We start from the raw sequence: 16,950 nt of genomic DNA on the forward strand, positions 1-16,950 counted from the left end.
ACGGGCGGAGTCGGTCGCCGTCAGAGATAAATTGTGAGTGGTACAATAGTGAGTGCCGGGTACAAAACTGTCCTTTTTACAATTTCTGTAGAGGGACCGTAATCGGTGTACCTAGGACCATACAAGTAAATTAATTGAAAAAGGGAAATTGAAAGGAAGAATATGTCGGCAAATAAAGATGGAGACGGTGGATGGAGGAGCTTTGTGTGGAATTCAGAGAAAAAGGAATTTCTTGGACGCACTGGGGGCAGTTGGTGTAAGTAGTCAGCCCCTTTTAAAATAATTGTAATCGACGAGTTTCCCGATAATATGTCACAGGGTTGGAATACGATGTCCTTTGTAGCTTATTTTTGGACTTAGATCGCGTAAAAGCGCATGGATGACCCGTCCATTTCCTCATTGAAAAACACGAGCACCTGTTTGAGCCGACTTGTAGCTGCTGCGTCGTGACTTTCCTTTTCAATGGAAAATGGATCCACACAAAAAAGACTCAAATGAAATTAGCCCACTAAATACATTTCCAACTAAACGGTCTAATGTTATAAGTTGATGAGGATCAGTTAGTTATAGCATAATAGACACGTTATAAAACTGACGTAGGCCTATTTGATATTTCTGTATTAATGTCTACTTTCCTTTGCTGTTTGCTAAGAGTAGTACTAGGCTAATAACGTTCTTTTAGTAAAGTATTGACGTTAATCAGGTCATTTGCTCAAAGGGAGAGCCGTCAGTGTGGGCGTCATTTCAAGAGGTCATTTTGAAGGACACAATTGGCATTCCATGGTGACGTCCAAGAGTTCGAAAATATAATAACAAGAGATGTATGAGATATTGCTCATCTTTATTTTTGTCACCGGTTGCACTGGAGCGCTGAAGGCACAGACACGGATCAGCCTAGACGAGCATATAGGCTAGCTTTCAATGAGTCTACCCGTTTACAGTGGAGGAACTACCGCGTCCAATCAATCTTAAATAATCACATACTTGAGGCTTCACAGTAGTCTTGGTCGATCCTTTATTTACACAGGGAATGAAAAATACCCCGTTCCCAAGGTTACTCAAGGTAGTCTTCCTGTTTTCACATTAGTTTTGAAGCCGGGAGCTCCGGCAATCTAATGTAAATGAAGCTAACAATGAGTATTGATTTACCCATGAGCGGTAGGCTACTATGGTTGTCACAACGAGACTTTTTCCTTACACCAACGTTACACTGTTACCGTCGTGCGCACGGTGCCCCTGCAGTTTATTTAGTTGTATCTTGAAACCAATCTTTTTATCCGACCCCATTCGAGTGAATAGGAAGAGGAAGATCCGCTCATGCCTCACATGTTAGTCATATTGCCACCCCTTCCCGTTGTGTAAAAAGTTGTGTTGCACAAGCCATTGCTAGATTTAATCATTTGATTTATGGTATTTTAAGTTATTCAGACAAACAAAATATACGCCCATTAGATTTAAAGTACGAGAAATCCTCGATTGGACCACTTGTGGCATGAAATCGTGCAATAATGGTCGCCAAATAGGGAACGCGATCTCAAGTTATCTCCGAGTGAGAGAAAGATTGTGTTCCCCTGAATGTGACACTCTGACATTCATTCAGCGATAACGATTCAAGCTATTGGCTTCGACGACACCTCTTTTTTTCTGATGTCGGTGGGCTAATGACGATTAAGTCGTGTTCGAAAAGTCAAGGTGCGCGCCACTACGAGTCTGTGTCGTGTGACATGCCCAGCCTGTCGACAGAAGTGACCGCTCTCGTGCTACGTCTTCAGGGGTGCTACAACATGTCTGTGTTCTCATCACGACACACGACAGACTGCTGTGATATGGGGGAGGGGCTAGGAGATGTGGTGAGAGGTTGTCAAAAGCAGGCCTTGTGTGAGAGAACAAATTTAACAATCAGATTGGGATGAAAATGTATATTTGGAGACCAATTTATGTTAACACTGTTAGACGACCTTTACAGAGACCCAAAGTGTCATGCCGTTTCAATTATTCAGATATCCTACTTAGGATTTTGTCTCAAATTCGATTTTGGTTAGGGATCTGAATAGCCAATTGCACCTCACACACACAATTCTTTAATCACTATGTTGAGGGTAAACATGATGTTCTTCATGAAACATCAGACTGCCGTTCATGATAGGCTGAAGCAGAGCCGAAACACTGAAGGAATACCATCCCCTGTAGTAAGCATGTTTTTACCAACATGTGCTCTTGCTTGTCAAACCTGTTGCTGGGGAGGGGAGGGGGGGGGGGGGGGAGAGGGGCGGGTGAAACGCTGGGCTCACACACAGTGACTCATCCAGTCAGACTGGAGAGGCGACCCTGTCTGTCAGGGCATCCAGTCTGGGTGTTCGTTTACTAGAGTTCAGAGACGACCCTTTCTGTCAGTGCATCCAGTCAGGGGGTGCGTTTACTAGAGTTCAGAAGCAACAGGGTTTCGTAAGCATTCAGTAACCTTGGAGTTGGTGATCTTAACAGAAAGCACCGTCTAATAAAACCCAGTAGGGCTTCAGAGAAAAGTCCTTCAGATCTGCGTTCACAGCGGATCGCGGGTGCAAAGGTTAACGAGTCTCCTTCTAGTGCAGGCTTACAACTGCAGAGGGTTTAGACGTGTCGTAGTAAAAACGGATGTGTGATGAACATTTGGTGTTAGATGTTTTGATGTTGCTGCATACCTTTTCCCCTGCTGTCTGAAGCTTACGGGCTCTGAAATGTTGACTTTTCTGCCAGTAAGCAACTGATCTGATGAGTAATTTCTATAGTGGGGCAGAATTTAAGACATTGGTTTCAAGGCTTCATTCTGTTATCTCTGTAACCACCCAGACAACAGGACGGTAGGACTGTACATCACATCAACACAAGACAAGAAAACGTCAAAACTAAAGGGTGGAATCCAAGCAGTCGCAGAAAGCGATTAGCCCTAAAAACTCAGGCGTGAACTCACTGTCGACACATTCTGTAACGAGTGCTCGTGTTCCTCTGTTCCACAGTCAAGATCTTCTTGTTCTACGTGATATTCTACGGATGCCTGGCAGGGATCTTCATCGGGACCATCCAGGCCCTTCTCCTGACCCTGAGCAACTACAAACCCACCTACCAGGACCGCGTGGCCCCCCCAGGTAAGACCCGCCCCCACCCCCCCTCCCCAGAACCGCTTCATCACCGCCAGGATGCTAAGCTAATGCTATGGTGCGAAGGTCATTCATTCTGTGTTAGTTGGTGTGTACGAGTGCAGATTCCAGCAAGCCAGCAGAACAGGTTACACTAGAGTCCTGCCTAAACCAGGTGTCTTGACCTTGAACATGCAGCTAATGTGCTAGCAGCTAGCCATAACGACTCCAGTGCTTTCATGTTCTTGAGCCTTGGTGTGTGTGTCGAATGGTTCCTGCTCAAGCTGGCGTCTGAGCGGCTAGTTAAAATGTGTGTCTGTGTGTGACCTCGGAGAGGTGCAGCCATTTTGTCCTTCAGTGTTCCTGTCTGCCTGAGGGTGTTTTACCGTGTCTGGGGGAAACACCCTCACAGGAATGATGCCCATCTCTCCTCACGACAGCCTCCTCCTGGGAGCTTACACAGCTAACACGCACGCAATATAACATACACAAACACCAATGCATATACAAATCTCAATCATTTGCTTTTCACAGAATGTGCGAAGTAACCTCCCAAAGCTTATTTTTTCTTCCGGGAAGATTTTTTTTCTTCCTATTCTGTAATCTTCTGAAAGCAGATGTAAAGAAACAAAACAGTGCAACCTTTTGTGTTGGCTCACGCTGCTTCCATAATCTCAGAGAGAGTTTAGAAGCAGCGCTGCACCCTTGGTGCCAAGGCATCCCTGCCCGACCCAGCCACTCTGCACTGTGCCACTGACTGTTTGCATAGCACACACTGTCGCCTTGGCGGTATTTTTAGCAGTCATTGTAAATGACTGGCCTTACACACAAGGAGCAGTCTGCCTGACGGTTTGCCTGACGGCCATTTCCCCTCACTAAGAAGTGGACTATCACAGAAAGGGCCCAGTAAAGCAACGACATAAGTAGGTGTGGAGTGTGGTGGGGTTGAAGTGAGTTTCCATTGGTGCCTTGATAAAAGAATGACAAGGACAGCTTGGTTTAAGAACCCTGGTCCCGCCTCCCATTCTGGGGCTAAAAGTTTCCATTGAGAGAGAGGGAAAGGGGGAGAGAGAGAGAGAGAGAGGAAAAAGGAGAGAGAGAAAAGAAGAGAGAGAGGGGGAAAGGGAGAGAGAGAGAGAGAGGGAGGGAGGCACGTGAGTCAGAGTGGGTGAGTGGGGGCAGGGGCACCAGCACACTTTCACAAGCCCTGACTTTGAGCACAAAGTGAATCAAAGTGAAAAATGCTCCTGTTCTTGAGGGTTTTCCATCCAAGATTCTGTAATTCAAAATGTGGATGTCAGAAGGTGTAGGATGTGCTGAATAACAGAGGGCTGTTTTGGTGTAAAAAAACCCCTGTTAAAAACACAAAGTTACAGGATTTCACACAATGTGACGTTCCCTCTCTCTCTCTCTTCCTCGTTCGTCACTCTGCTTAGGCCACGCCCTCCCATGGCCTTGAACAGACGATCTGTGGAAAATTACTGAGAGGGAGTTTTCAAAGCTCATGTTTGGAACCCTCAAAACGTTAGTTAGCTAGTTAGGGTTTTAATGGTGAGTGGATAACCAAGGTGTTATGCATGTATTTGAACTATTGTCGGCAAGGAGAATCTTGTAAATTAGTGATTACATAGAAAGTCTTTTATATATCTGCTGGCTGTATGTACTTATTTTGTGCAGATTTCCTTTGAATTTGGAGTCAATCTATTTAGAAAACTGTCTGATGCTTATTCAAACTTCGTCCTTGCTTGCTTAACGGGGTTGAGAATTTTCGGGATTTTTACTAATCCGGCCAAACATATTGTTTAGCACGCTGGCACAGTCTTTGTCCGGATAAATCCAGAATGAAAACTGCAACACAAGCCATAGCAAATATTGATGATAATTTAAAATATTCCTCAAATTGATGAACCTGTTAATTTATTACTGGAAATTTGTGTATTCCTTGTTTTAATATGTTTATCTATTAATGGAAATGAGAAAACTCACAAAATGTTCATTACTACTGGAGGAGGGTTGTGTGAGGGACTGAGCCAGGGTTGTGAACGAGCGCTTTCTCCCACACAGGTCTGACACACACCCCACGCTCGGAAAAATCCGAAATATCTTTCAACATAAATGACGAGACGACTTATAAGAAGTACGTGGACAGCATGGTCACGTTCCTGGAGAGGTATGATGAAGAAAACCAGACCAACGAGATGAACTTTGAAGACTGTGGAGGTCAGTACCATGTAGCTGAGAGTTTGCATCCCTGTTGGGGACGTGTCGATCATAGCTGACCCCCGCTACACATCAGCTACCCCCGAAAACCCCCCAAACCTTGCCCACTAAACTTCAGAATGAAACCCGTCGTGAGCTTGTTCTAGAGGGGCCGTTTTCCAACACAAAGGTGCATGTTAAACTGTCTGTCCAGGTGTGTGTTGAACCCCTCCCCTCTCCTGCTGTGTGCAGAGGTGCCAGGCACGTACATGGATCGCGGGGAGCTGGAGAGCGCAGACGGGGCCAGGAAGGCCTGCAGGTTCAAGAGGACCTGGCTGAAGGGATGCTCTGGGATGGAAGACAAAACCTTTGGCTTCCAAAGCGGGAAGCCATGTCTGCTCGTCAAGCTCAACAGGATCGTCAACTTCAGACCAAAGGTGAGTCTGCAGAAATACTCTGTAGATACTCAGCCATGACTGAGCTCTCTGAGGACTGTGTTTGTGCAGGTTATCACCTATATGGGTCTCCCTGTGGCGTTAATTACAGCGTTTGATGTCTTCTTTCAGCCTCCGACCAACAGTAGCGCCTTGCCAATACCAGTCCAGGTCAAACTCCATCCCAACTTGATCCCCATCTACTGCACTAACAAGGTAGGGGTCACGACGGGGTCATCCCCTAGCTATGCTCCAGGGTCACACGGGGTCATCCCCTAGCTATGCTTCAGGGTAGGACGCTCTCTCGAGTCTGACAGTCCAGGCCTGACAGTCCAGTCTGACCAGGCCTTCTTTGGCATAGTTCCTAACCCTGACGCCTCCCTGTGTTTCAGAGGGATGAGGACGAAGGGAAGATCGGAGAGATCCAGTACATTGGGATGGGAGGTGGATTCCCCCTGCAGTACTACCCCTACTACGGCAAGCTGCTGCACCCAAACTACCTCCAGCCCCTCCTGGCCATCCAGTTTACCAACATCACCCTCAACAGAGAGCTGCGCATTGAGTGCAAAGCTTTCGGAGGGAACATTGACTACAGCGAGAAGGATCGCTACCAGGGACGTTTTGACGTTAAACTCACCATCACTTCATGACCTCAGCTACCGTCATAACTCTACACTCTGACCCATTTCAAAACAAACTAATTTAGAGAAATAAAGAGTTCAAATGAAAAAGAAAAAACGTTTAAAAAGAAAATAATCAAAAAGAAAAGAAAAACATGACTAGTCTTGGAACAAACTTTCATAATCTACGGGACCTTCACTTAATCTGTGTGCTTTACACTAGCTTTTCTGCATTTGTCTAGAGTTAGAATGTACATTACAGGAAGAGTAGCAATAGCTAAATATTTATTCTACTGTAAATGAGAATATTCCTCGAGCCATGGGACGTGTTCATCTATTACTGTAAATTGCAATTCCACTACTGATACATAGCCAGCAGTGTTTCTGTCCCTGTGTCATTCTGCATGGTGTGGTTTCTAGATATTGTTTGGAGTGTCCAGTGCAGTACTCACATACAATGGTCCTTTCCAAGCCAAGATGTTAATTCTGTTGTCTTCTGTCTGCTTTAGTGGTCCAAGGTGTGTGTGTGCATGTGTGTGAGTGTACTAGTTTGTGTCTGTGTGCGAGGTGTGTGTGTTCACGTTTGGATGTGTTCCTGTATTCCTACTAACTGAAAACACTGGCTCGGTATGCCCAGGACACAGTCTCCTGTATGACAACATGGCTGCACTCCATTGAATCCCTCTCCTATTTCTGTTATGTCTTCTAAGTTGATTGTAGGAGAAACTCTCTTTCTTTTAGGTTGAGCTTAGATGTGGGGACAGGAGTTAGATGACCTTTCTGTTTTATGGCTTCTACTTCCTCGTGTTCTGTAGTGTCAAGCTGTGAGGCAACAGTGGCAACTCAGTGCTTTTAAGAAAACATAAACAAAGAAGAAAAAAAAAAACTATTTTTTTGCTGGAAACATCACATGATGTGGTGTAACTTTCTATTGAATGTTTTAGCCATTTTCATGGTGGAAGAATTTTATATTTATGCAGTTGTACAATTATTTTTTTTCGCAGGAAAAAGTGTCTGTATAAACCAAATACCAAAGTCTCTGGTCAAAGGTTGGAATATCAGAATCGATGCAGTTCCCCGTGTAATAGGACGTTTTGTTGGTGTAAAAGTGCTTCAATTCAATGTTAAACATCAGAACACTTGCCAGGAGATCATCTGCTCTTGTCATTTTATTTAATCTGGGTAAGACCGAAAAACAAATAAATGGAAAAATGAGCCAGTGTTGAAGTGTCTTCTTTGAATACATAACAGACAGGCAGGAATCGTAGCTTCAGTCATCCATGATCTTGAAAAAATACTGCACCTGCAAACAGACAAACACAAAGAAGATTAATTTACCACTTCCTGACAGGCAGATGATGGATAGGTGTTACACGTTGATAAGTCACCTAGCCTGTCATATTGTGATCGTTTACACTCCACGGCGTGTTCTGACTATCAGACTGCCGGAAGCAAGGTTAGGGTTGACGAGAGAGAGAGAAAAACAGAATGAGAAACAGACAGAGAGAATGAAAGAGAGACAGAGACAGAAAGAGAGAGAGTCCACTGCTAGCAGGACCTAAAGTTCCACTAAGAACCTGGCTTGGGAATGTGGAAGCTCAGCCAGTCACAGGCTAATGATTAACAAGGGCCCGTTTGTCTGCTGAAGTCTGCAGATCAGGAGCTTGCCTGCACTGTGACGTCACATGACCAGGCCCACTGCCTTCCAAACAATGCTTTTGTTTCAAAGTGTCCTGCCATTCTTCTCCTGCCTCCAGACCTCCGTGGGATCTGAGCGAGCGCTGGCCCACTGACCAGTCATGGGACTGGGTCTGTGCCAGGCTGGGACCCAGGTGTGCTGGAGAACCAGGCAGCCACCAGCCAGAACCACAGCCCCCGGGAGAGGGTATAGATAAGAGGGTATAGCTCAGTGGTAGAGGATATAGATCAGTGGTACTGCTGGGTATAGATCAGTGTTAATGTTCAATTTAACACGTTCATGACAAACCAGTCACATGAACAGTTACACTAGATCTAGATCAGTCTGAATCTCTCAGTACACATTGTGTCTGTTGTTGTCTTGACCGCTGCAATCCAGCGGCCAGGCGCACGCATAGCGGGCCACGTGGAGCTGCATCTGCGGTCTGGCTGCTGTGAGGAGTAAGCCCGGGTGTCACCTACCTCCAACACCCCATCCTCGGGGAGGTCGGTGCAGTGGACGGCGTTCTGGACCTTGGTCTTGCCGAAGAGAGCTCTCAGGGTGGTCGGCCGTAGGTGCCTCGCGATCTCCTGTTGAAGGGACAAGGAACAGGAATCAGGACAGTCAGTTTGACGTGGCACGGTGTGATGCATGTTGGTTCGCATGTACAAAGGGGTCTAATGTGACGGTGTTTCCTCCGTAGCAACAGGTGGGAATAGTCAAGCGAGCGCTGTGGACATCACAGGGACCAGATGAGCGCTGTGTTTCCGTTGATGAGGCGGGAGTGTTGGGGTTCTAGAGGAGAGCGGCTCAGGGCTGCTGGGGGCAACACATGCCTTTCAGACTCCAACACACTGCTCTCCATACCACACGTCATCATGCGGAGGATCTCACAACACAACACACAAGTATGCCAGCAGCAAGACAAGGAGCATGAGAGATAGAGAGCATGAGAGAGAGAGCATGAGAGAGAGAACATGAGAGAGAGAACATGAGAGAGAGCATGAGAGAGAGCATGAGAGAGAGCATAAGAGAGAGCATGAGAGAGGGAGCATGAGAGATAGAGAGTATGAGAGAGAGAGAGAGCAGGAGAGAGAGAGCAGGAGAGAGAGAGCAGGAGAGAGAGCATGAGAGAGAGCATGAGAGAGAGAGAGAGAGAGAGAGAGAGAGAGAGAGAGAGAGAGCATGAGAGATAGAGAGTATGAGAGAGAGAGAGCGGGAGAGAGAGAGCAGGAGAGAGAGAGAGCAGGAGAGAGAGAGCATGAGAGAGAGAGAGCAGGAGAGAGAGAGCATGAGAGAGAGAGCGAGCATGAGAGAGAGAGCATGAGAGAGAGAGAGCATGAGAGAGAGAGAGCATGAGAGAGAGAGAGAGCATGAGAGAGAGAGCAGGAGAGAGAGCATGAGAGAGAGAGAGAGAGAGCAGGAGAGAGAGAGCATGAGAGAGAGAGAGAGTATGAGAGAGAGAGAGAGAGAGAGCATGAGAGAGAGAGCAGGAGAGAGAGAGCAGGAGAGAGATAGAGCATGAGAGAGAGAGCATGAGAGAGAGAGCATGAGAGAGAGAGCAGGAGAGAGAGCATGAGAGAGAGCATGAGAGAGAGAGAGAGCATGAGAGATAGAGTATGAGAGAGAGAGAGAGTGGGAGAGAGAGAGCAGGAGAGAGAGAGAGCAGGAGAGAGAGAGCATGAGAGAGAGAGAGCAGGAGAGAGAGAGCATGAGAGAGAGAGCGAGCATGAGAGAGAGAGCATGAGAGAGAGAGAGCATGAGAGAGAGAGAGCATGAGAGAGAGAGAGAGAGAGAGAGAGAGCATGAGAGAGAGAGCAGGAGAGAGAGCATGAGAGAGAGAGAGAGAGAGAGAGAGAGAGAGAGCAGGAGAGAGAGAGCATGAGAGAGAGTATGAGAGAGAGAGAGAGAGAGAGCATGAGAGAGAGAGCAGGAGAGAGAGAGCAGGAGAGAGAGAGAGAGCAGGAGAGAGAGAGAGCATGAGAGAGAGAGCATGAGAGAGAGAGCATGAGAGAGAGCAGGAGAGAGAGAGAGCATGAGAGAGAGAGCAGGAGAGAGAGAGCAGGAGAGAGAGAGAGAGCAGGAGAGAGAGAGAGCATGAGAGAGAGAGCATGAGAGAGAGAGCATGAGAGAGAGCATGAGAGATAGAGTATGAGAGAGAGAGAGAGAGCATGAGAGAGAGAGCAGGAGAGAGAGAGCAGGAGAGAGAGAGAGAGCAGGAGAGAGAGAGAGCATGAGAGAGAGAGCATGAGAGAGAGAGAGATCTGTACCCTATCTATCAGTCTGTTAAAAAAGGTATTGGGACATTTTCTTCTTCATCAACCTTCAGCAGAATTTAAATACAGCGCATGTACACAAGGAACAGAGAGGAGGGAAGGGTGAAAGATCGAGAGGGAAAGAGAGAAAGGAGAGAGAAAAGAGGAGAGATAGAGAAAGAAAGGTGTGAAAGAGAGATAGAGAAAGGGAGAACAAAAAGAGAGAAAGTACCATTAGCGGAGAAGGGAGGGATAGAAGGTGAAAGGGTAAAACAGGGAGCGGTGCCAGAACAGCAAACATAATGAAGCAGTGATCCGGTGGGAACATGTTTAGGCATACATACTCACAGGCCCCGTTACCCATAGTGCTCTGTGTGTTCGTCACGCCAGCCTTCACCCAGGTGTAGCGCGCACAACACAGCGACCACACAACACTCCGCTGCTCTCACACTTAAACACTGTTATTGGTTGAGCAACAGGCACTTATGCCAGTCTTTACAATTGTTCTCACCGGTACCAAACAATAAGCAAGGGAGAGTTTCCACTCTCGCTCTCTCCCCCCTCAAATCTTCAGAGGCTGTTTGTTTGCTAACAGAAAGCTATGAAGGAAAGCTCTTGGTGGGTTTTGTGGTGCCCTCATTTCACCAAAGTGCAGAGCTACATTTGTGTCTGAGGAGAAAGCCGCCGTTACAGAGGTCTGTGGGGGGGAAACGGCATTCTTCCTACTTTACGACGGGCCCAAACTGGAACGAGGAACCGGGTGTTCAAGGTCATAAACTGCCTCCCACAGTCACTCATTTCTAAACTCGGTCAAAACAACAACCCAAATCACATGAAAGCATCCACGCCACACAAACAAAGTTCGTTTCTGGAAAAAACGCTAAAACAATGACAATAATCCGCTATCAATTTCGGAAATTCCTTGGCGACAAAATCCTTTGACTAAATCTGTCTTGCTAATGTAATCAAAGCTAGCCTTCACCGAGCTTCTCTCCAGGGCAGGAGAGTACCTGAGCCCAAGGTTGTTTCTGATGAAGGTAAACATTCAGGGTGTGTAACCAGCTCGTCCGTACAGTACACCGACCTTGACAAGGCGCCTTGTTGTGTCGTAGGCTACCGCGCGATGCAGCGACTGAGAGAGGAAAATTAAAGGGGAGATTTGCCCGGCGTTGAAAGAATTCCCGGCCAGAGCCGGCTCTCGGTAATTGCATTAGTTACCCACAAGTGAGCTGCGGTGCAAGAGCTTAATTTCATTTTAATGAGCCCCGCGGCGCGCTAGCTCTTCTGTTCACACGTATAACGATGGCGATGTTGTTGGGGTTCAAGGTTGCCTCAGAGCGGCTCCATTTAGCCACAAACAGGCCCGACTGGTGAATTTGAACTATGATAACCATAGTACTACTACTACTGATAATAATAACAGCAGTTGTCTATCGCTCTGCCTGCAGGAGTTAGAGGTGCCCTGGCCTGACTGGAGCCATCAGAGTGACAGATCCTGGGGTAACAGTCTCACCAAGCAGAGATCAAAGCCAGGGCAGGGCTGAACTCCTGAGAGCCTAGTGCCATGGCAACCCCCCCCCCCCCCCCCCCCCCCCCCCCCCCCCCCCATATCTCTGCTCCCAAGGACACACAGAGAGAGAGGCACTGGAAATAGAAAATTGATAGATGATTATAAATACACATTAGCTGTTACTTGGCATTATAATGGTTTTATGATCGATGATGATTAAGGTCTGATGTATCGTCCCTCACTGTGAACTGCTCTGACAACATTGTTAAGCCTGAACATTCAAGAAGTTAATTGAATTGAGAGAGAGAGATAGGGAGACAGACATACATACAGATACATAGACAGAGAGAGAGACAGGGAGGGAGAGAGAAATATAGACAGAGAGAGACAGGGAGAGAGAGATAAAGAGACAGAGGTCAGGCAGCCTATGGTCATGGAGTGTAACAGTAGGACTGTTGTTCAGCTATCAGGACGCATCATGAGACTGGGAGACAAGGCAGGCCCCGTGACACAGCCCCAGCCCTGGGTGAGGAGGGGGACACCAGGGGGCTGGGTGAGGAGGGGGGACACCAGGGGACTGGGTGAGGAGAGGGGACACCAGGGGGCTGGGTGAGGAGAGGGAACACCATCATCATCATCTCCTTCAGAGTCCAGCTCCGTGTGATAGGTCAGCTCATGCGCCATGTGACGTTTATCTCCTCACCCCACGCTATTTAAAGATCAGCCTTCACATGGGACAGGCCAGACCAAAATAATCAATAACGCAACTGTTAACCGAGCCGCTGTGGTGCAGAGGATCTCTGGTGTTCGTCTGGCCAGCTGGGGAGAGGAGAACAGATACATTTACATTTAGTAGACGCTCTTATCCAGAGCGTTACATTAAGTACAGGGACATTCCCCCCGAGGCAAGTAGGGTGAAGTGCCTTGCCCAAGGATACAACGTCATTTGGCACGGCGGGGAATCGATCCGGTAACCTTCTGATTACTAGCCCGACTCCCTCACCGCTCAGCCATCTGACTCCCTGATACGGCCTGTCTGGTCCACAAGCTGCCGCAGAACATCCAGAGGCCTGATACCGTCCTCAGGCCTCCTCGGGCAGTCCTCAGGCCTCCTCGTCCTCAGGCGTCCTCAGGCGTGAACCGTCGTCACAGGCTTTCAGGAGAACAGGATTCTCTCTGGCTTCAGAGGGCACAACCAGGAGAGAGGGGCAGTGGTTCACTGGAAGCTCCGTTGTAGGATAGGATCTCTGTAGTCCAGCTTCACTTAGTGAGCATAAAGGTCTCACTCCCCTCCTCCTCCTCCTCACAGACCAGGCCCTCTCCTAATGCATCACTTCCTGGTCTCCACGCCGACCAGAGTGGCATGGAGCGCCCCAGGGACCCGTGTCATCCTCCTGGCCGACGAATGACATCATCAGTGTAACCTCATACCAGGGCTGGGCCAATCAGGATCCTATCAGGAACAGGGCCTGCGACTGATGATAAATTCAGTCTGTTATTGATTCAACTGATGCGATGGCTGCGTCATTTCTAGCTGTTGAGCTGGTTTGGTTCTAATCACATCTATCTGTTCGCTGCTAGGACCAGTCAGTAGATGTTTGTGATGGTAGGTGTTAAAGGGTTTAGAGAGGGGTTGGAGGGGGGGAAAGCTGAAATGAAAGATAAACACAGGTCTATACCGCGAGGACCAGGATGTAGGTGAGCCAATGCTGATGAAGACCAAATGTCAACACAGTCCTGGAGAAACATTCCAAACATCACACCACCTTCCCCTACACACGGCCAATCAGAGGCCAGAACGTACTCAAGAAAAGGAGACTAGCCCTGCAGGAGCAGGAAGGGAGAGAGGAGAGCAGCCCTGCAGGAGCAGGGAGGGAGAGAGGAGAGCAGCCCTGCAGGAGCAGGAAGGGAGAGGAGACCAGCCCTGCAGGAGCAGGGAGGGAGAGAGGAGACTAGCCCTGCAGGAGTGTGTCAAAATGCCAAAAGTAATGCCCCTTCCAGAGGTTAGACTATACATTGGGCCGTGGCTTCACAGCTGGAGTGAGATGGCTCAGCGGTTAGGGAATCGGGCTATTAATCAGAAGGTTGCTAGTTCGATTCCCGGCCGTGCCAAATGACGTTGTGTCCTTGGGCAAGGCACTTCACCCTACTTGCCTCAGGGGAATGTCCCTGTACTTACTGTAGGGCACTCTGGATTAGAGCGTCTGCTAAATGACTAAAAGCAACAACAACAAAACACATACCCTGAGACAAATAAGGAGAAAAAACTAACTGTGACTAACATCAAGCCTAATGTAATTTCTAGCTCTCTTGTTGCAGACGAGAGAGAGAGAAAGAGAGAGGGAGAGATAGAGATAAGAGAGAGGGAGAGATAGAGATAAGAGAGAGTAGAGATAGAGATAAGAGAGAGAGTACCAGTGGAAGAGTCAGTGAAGTGAAGCAGTCCTGAGGTGTGGTGAGCCCAGGGGAGACACCAGCCTGCACAGCTCTCTCTGAAGCAGCCCTGAGGTGTGGTGAGCCCAGGTTAGACACCAGCCTGCACAGCTCTCTCTGAAGCAGCCCTGAGGTGTGGTGAGCCCAGGTTAGACACCAGCCTGCACAGCTCTCTCTGAAGCAGTCCTGAGGTGAGCTCAGAGCCCAGGGGAGACACCAGCCTGCACAGCTCTCTCTGAAGCAGCCCTGAGGTGTGGTGAGCTCAGAGCCCAGGGGAGACACCAGCCTGCACAGCTCTCTCTGAAGCAGTCCTGAGGTGTGGTGAGCCCAGGGGAGACACCAGCCTGCACAGCTCTCTCTGAAGCAGCCCTGAGGTGTGGTGAGCCCAGGTTAGACACCAGCCTGCACAGCTCTCTCTGAAGCAGTCCTGAGGTGTGGTGAGCCCAGGGGAGACACCAGCCTGCACAGCTCTCTCTGAACTCAGGTTCAACTGGGGAGTGCTCAGCCACCATTTTAAGAGCAGATGTTAGTCTGTCACCTAGGAAACCGTGTGGCAGTTAAGCTTGTGGCGCGCTGTGTGGTCGAGGGGGTGGGGTTACTGTACCGGGCACTCTGTGTGTGTGTGTGTGTGTGTATGTAGGGGGAGGGTGAAGGCCTATGAGATTAAGTGATATGAGGTAGCATGGCTAATGACTAAGCATAGCTAATGATTTAATGGCTAAATTAAATCCCATTTGCTTCTGCATAGTGCTGTGTTATACAGATGGGTTTCCAATGGCCCACATACATGAACACTGACACGGTATTTAACCCTAACCCTCCTACCTTACACCTAAACCTCCCAGAGTAAACCAGCTCTAAGACCCTGCCTGGGAAAATCCCCCGTTCCCAAGGAGAGGGGGTGAAAACAGGGCTCTGGTGAGGGATGTTCTCTGACGAGGACGAAGAGAACCAGCCCTGTCCTCCTGGCTCAGAGAACCAGCCCTGTCCTCCTGGCTCAGAGAACCAGCCCTGTCCTCCTGGCTCAGAGAACCAGCCCTGTCCTCCTGGCTCAGAGAACCAGCCCTGTCCGCCTTCCTCAGAGAACCAGCCCTGTCCTCCTGGCTCAGAGAACCAGCCCTGTCCTCCTGGCTCAGAGAACCAGCCCTGTCCGCCTTCCTCAGAGAGCCAGCCCTGTCCTCCTGGCTCAGAGAGCCAGCCCTGTCCTCCTGGCTCAGAGAACCAGCCCTGTCTTCCTGGCTCAGAGAACCAGCCCTGTCCTCCTGGCTCAGAGAACCAGCCCTGTCCTCCTGGCTCAGAGAACCAGACCTGTCCTCCTGCCTCAGAGGACCAGCCCTGTCCTCTTGGCTCAGAGGACCAGCCCTGTCCTCCTGGCTCAGAGAGCCAGCCCTGTCCTCCTGGCTCAGAGAACCAGCCCTGTCCTCCTGCCTCAGAGAACCAGCAACACCAACATTATCACCACCAACATCACCACCATCGTGTGTCGACTCACCGGGTCGGCCGGCCCACAGAAGTCTCTGAAGGTCTGGGGTGAGCTTGCTGCTTGGATCTCCAGGGCCATGCAGGGTCCAGAACACAGCTCAGCCACCATGCTCTACAGGGGCGCGCACACACACACACAGTGTCACCATGAGTGCCTGGTAGGACTGAATGCATGACTATGTCTGTGTGCATGTATGTGTGCGTGTATGTGTGTGAACCCATGTGTACCTATATGCATTTAAGCAATTGCAACAACCTCACATACAGTAAAAAATCATGCATCTGTGTGTGTGTGTGGGGTCACACTTCCTCTTTAAGACCAGGCACATTATGAGCGAGCTATTCACAGGTAGGGAGAGGGGAAACCATGGCAACAGGACGGCCCGTGTTGAAGCACCACAATTTCCCCAGATACACAACCCTCTCTCTCTCTTTTTCTCACTCCCCAGCCAGACAGGTCTCTCTCTACCCAGCCAGTCAGGTCTCTTTCTACTTTCTACCCAGCCAGACAGGTGTCTCTCTCTCCCTGTCTCTCTCTACCCAGCTAGTCAGGTCTCTCTCTCTCTCTCTCTCTCTCTCTCTCTCTCTCTCCAGCCAGACAGGTGTCTCTCTCTCCCTGTCTCTCTCTACCCAGCCAGACAGGTGTCTCTCTCTCTCCCTGTCTCTCTCTACCCAGCCAGACAGGTGTCTCTCTCTCCCTCCCTCTCTCTACCACATCAGAGGCACTGTTGCTATACCCGGTTATTCTACTGTAACTATGCTGTTATTCTACTGTAGTTCTATCCTGTAAATATGCTGTTACTATACCTTGACCAGGCAAGTACTGGGAAACTGGACTGTGTTGACTTCTTTGAACAGAGCTAAATGGTGATGTGTTTGGCTTACATGGCAACAGACAGGGTCCCGTACGTTCCTTGTGCTAGCACCCCCTCCCTCCCTCTATCCCCCCTCCCCCACAATATCCACCCCCCCTCCCCCTCCCAAAGCAGGAACAGTCATTTATCTCCCCCTGTGAGGGGAGGGGTGGAGGGAAAGGGTGGTGGCAGATGTCAACGTAAAGCCTTCTGAATAAAAGTGTACTGTTGTCTACAGTGGAAATAACTATTAGCATGCTAAGATAACTTTCTCTTATGGCTTTCAGAGAGTGCTATCCCAAGGAGAGTTGTGTAGAAGGACCCAGCGCCAGCAGGGCCAGCAGGGGGCAGCTAGATGAAGCAGCACTC

At 48.9% G+C, this 16,950-nt stretch overlaps 2 protein-coding genes across 4 annotated transcripts in view; one reads left to right on the forward strand and one right to left on the reverse strand.

Moving 5' to 3' along the window:
• atp1b1a (ATPase Na+/K+ transporting subunit beta 1a) lies at positions 1 to 7,584 on the forward strand. The gene is made up of 6 exons (XM_047037278.1): positions 1 to 256; positions 2,997 to 3,125; positions 5,181 to 5,336; positions 5,568 to 5,752; positions 5,882 to 5,965; positions 6,142 to 7,584. Exons 1-6 carry the CDS (start codon positions 163 to 165, stop codon positions 6,397 to 6,399), a joined length of 906 nt encoding a protein of 301 aa, XP_046893234.1. The 5' UTR covers positions 1 to 162; the 3' UTR covers positions 6,400 to 7,584.
• The window catches only part of nme7 (NME/NM23 family member 7), a 21,538-nt gene continuing 12,108 nt past the window's right edge, over positions 7,521 to 16,950 (reverse strand). Inside the window, exons 10-13 of one of the 3 annotated variants that reach the window (XM_047037275.1) lie at positions 15,738 to 15,839; positions 12,581 to 12,631; positions 8,530 to 8,637; positions 7,521 to 7,672 (exon numbers count right to left, since the gene is read on the reverse strand). In XM_047037275.1, coding sequence (XP_046893231.1) covers positions 7,640 to 7,672; positions 8,530 to 8,637; positions 12,581 to 12,631; positions 15,738 to 15,839 — 294 coding nt within the window. In that variant the 3' untranslated portion in view covers positions 7,521 to 7,639. Of the gene's footprint in view, positions 7,673 to 8,529; positions 8,638 to 12,580; positions 12,632 to 12,799; positions 13,288 to 15,737; positions 15,840 to 16,950 lie in introns of those variants that run through there. The other 2 variants (XM_047037276.1, XM_047037277.1) reach the window with 2 other exon arrangements.

Source organism: Hypomesus transpacificus, chromosome 16, assembly GCF_021917145.1.
Source record: "Hypomesus transpacificus isolate Combined female chromosome 16, fHypTra1, whole genome shotgun sequence".
In the NCBI taxonomy this organism is placed as follows: domain Eukaryota; kingdom Metazoa; phylum Chordata; class Actinopteri; order Osmeriformes; family Osmeridae; genus Hypomesus; species Hypomesus transpacificus.

What these genes read in the sequence shown, in the direction of transcription:
- atp1b1a (XM_047037278.1), top strand. Translation starts at nt 163, where the DNA reads ATGTCGGCAAATAAAGATGGAGACGGTGGATGGAGGAGCTTTGTGTGG. An exon ending in ACGCACTGGGGGCAGTTGGT is followed by an intron (nt 257 to 2,996) that starts GTAAGTAGTCAG and finishes TCTGTTCCACAG; the next exon opens with TCAAGATCTTCTTGTTCTAC. An exon ending in GGACCGCGTGGCCCCCCCAG is followed by an intron (nt 3,126 to 5,180) that starts GTAAGACCCGCC and finishes TCTCCCACACAG; the next exon opens with GTCTGACACACACCCCACGC.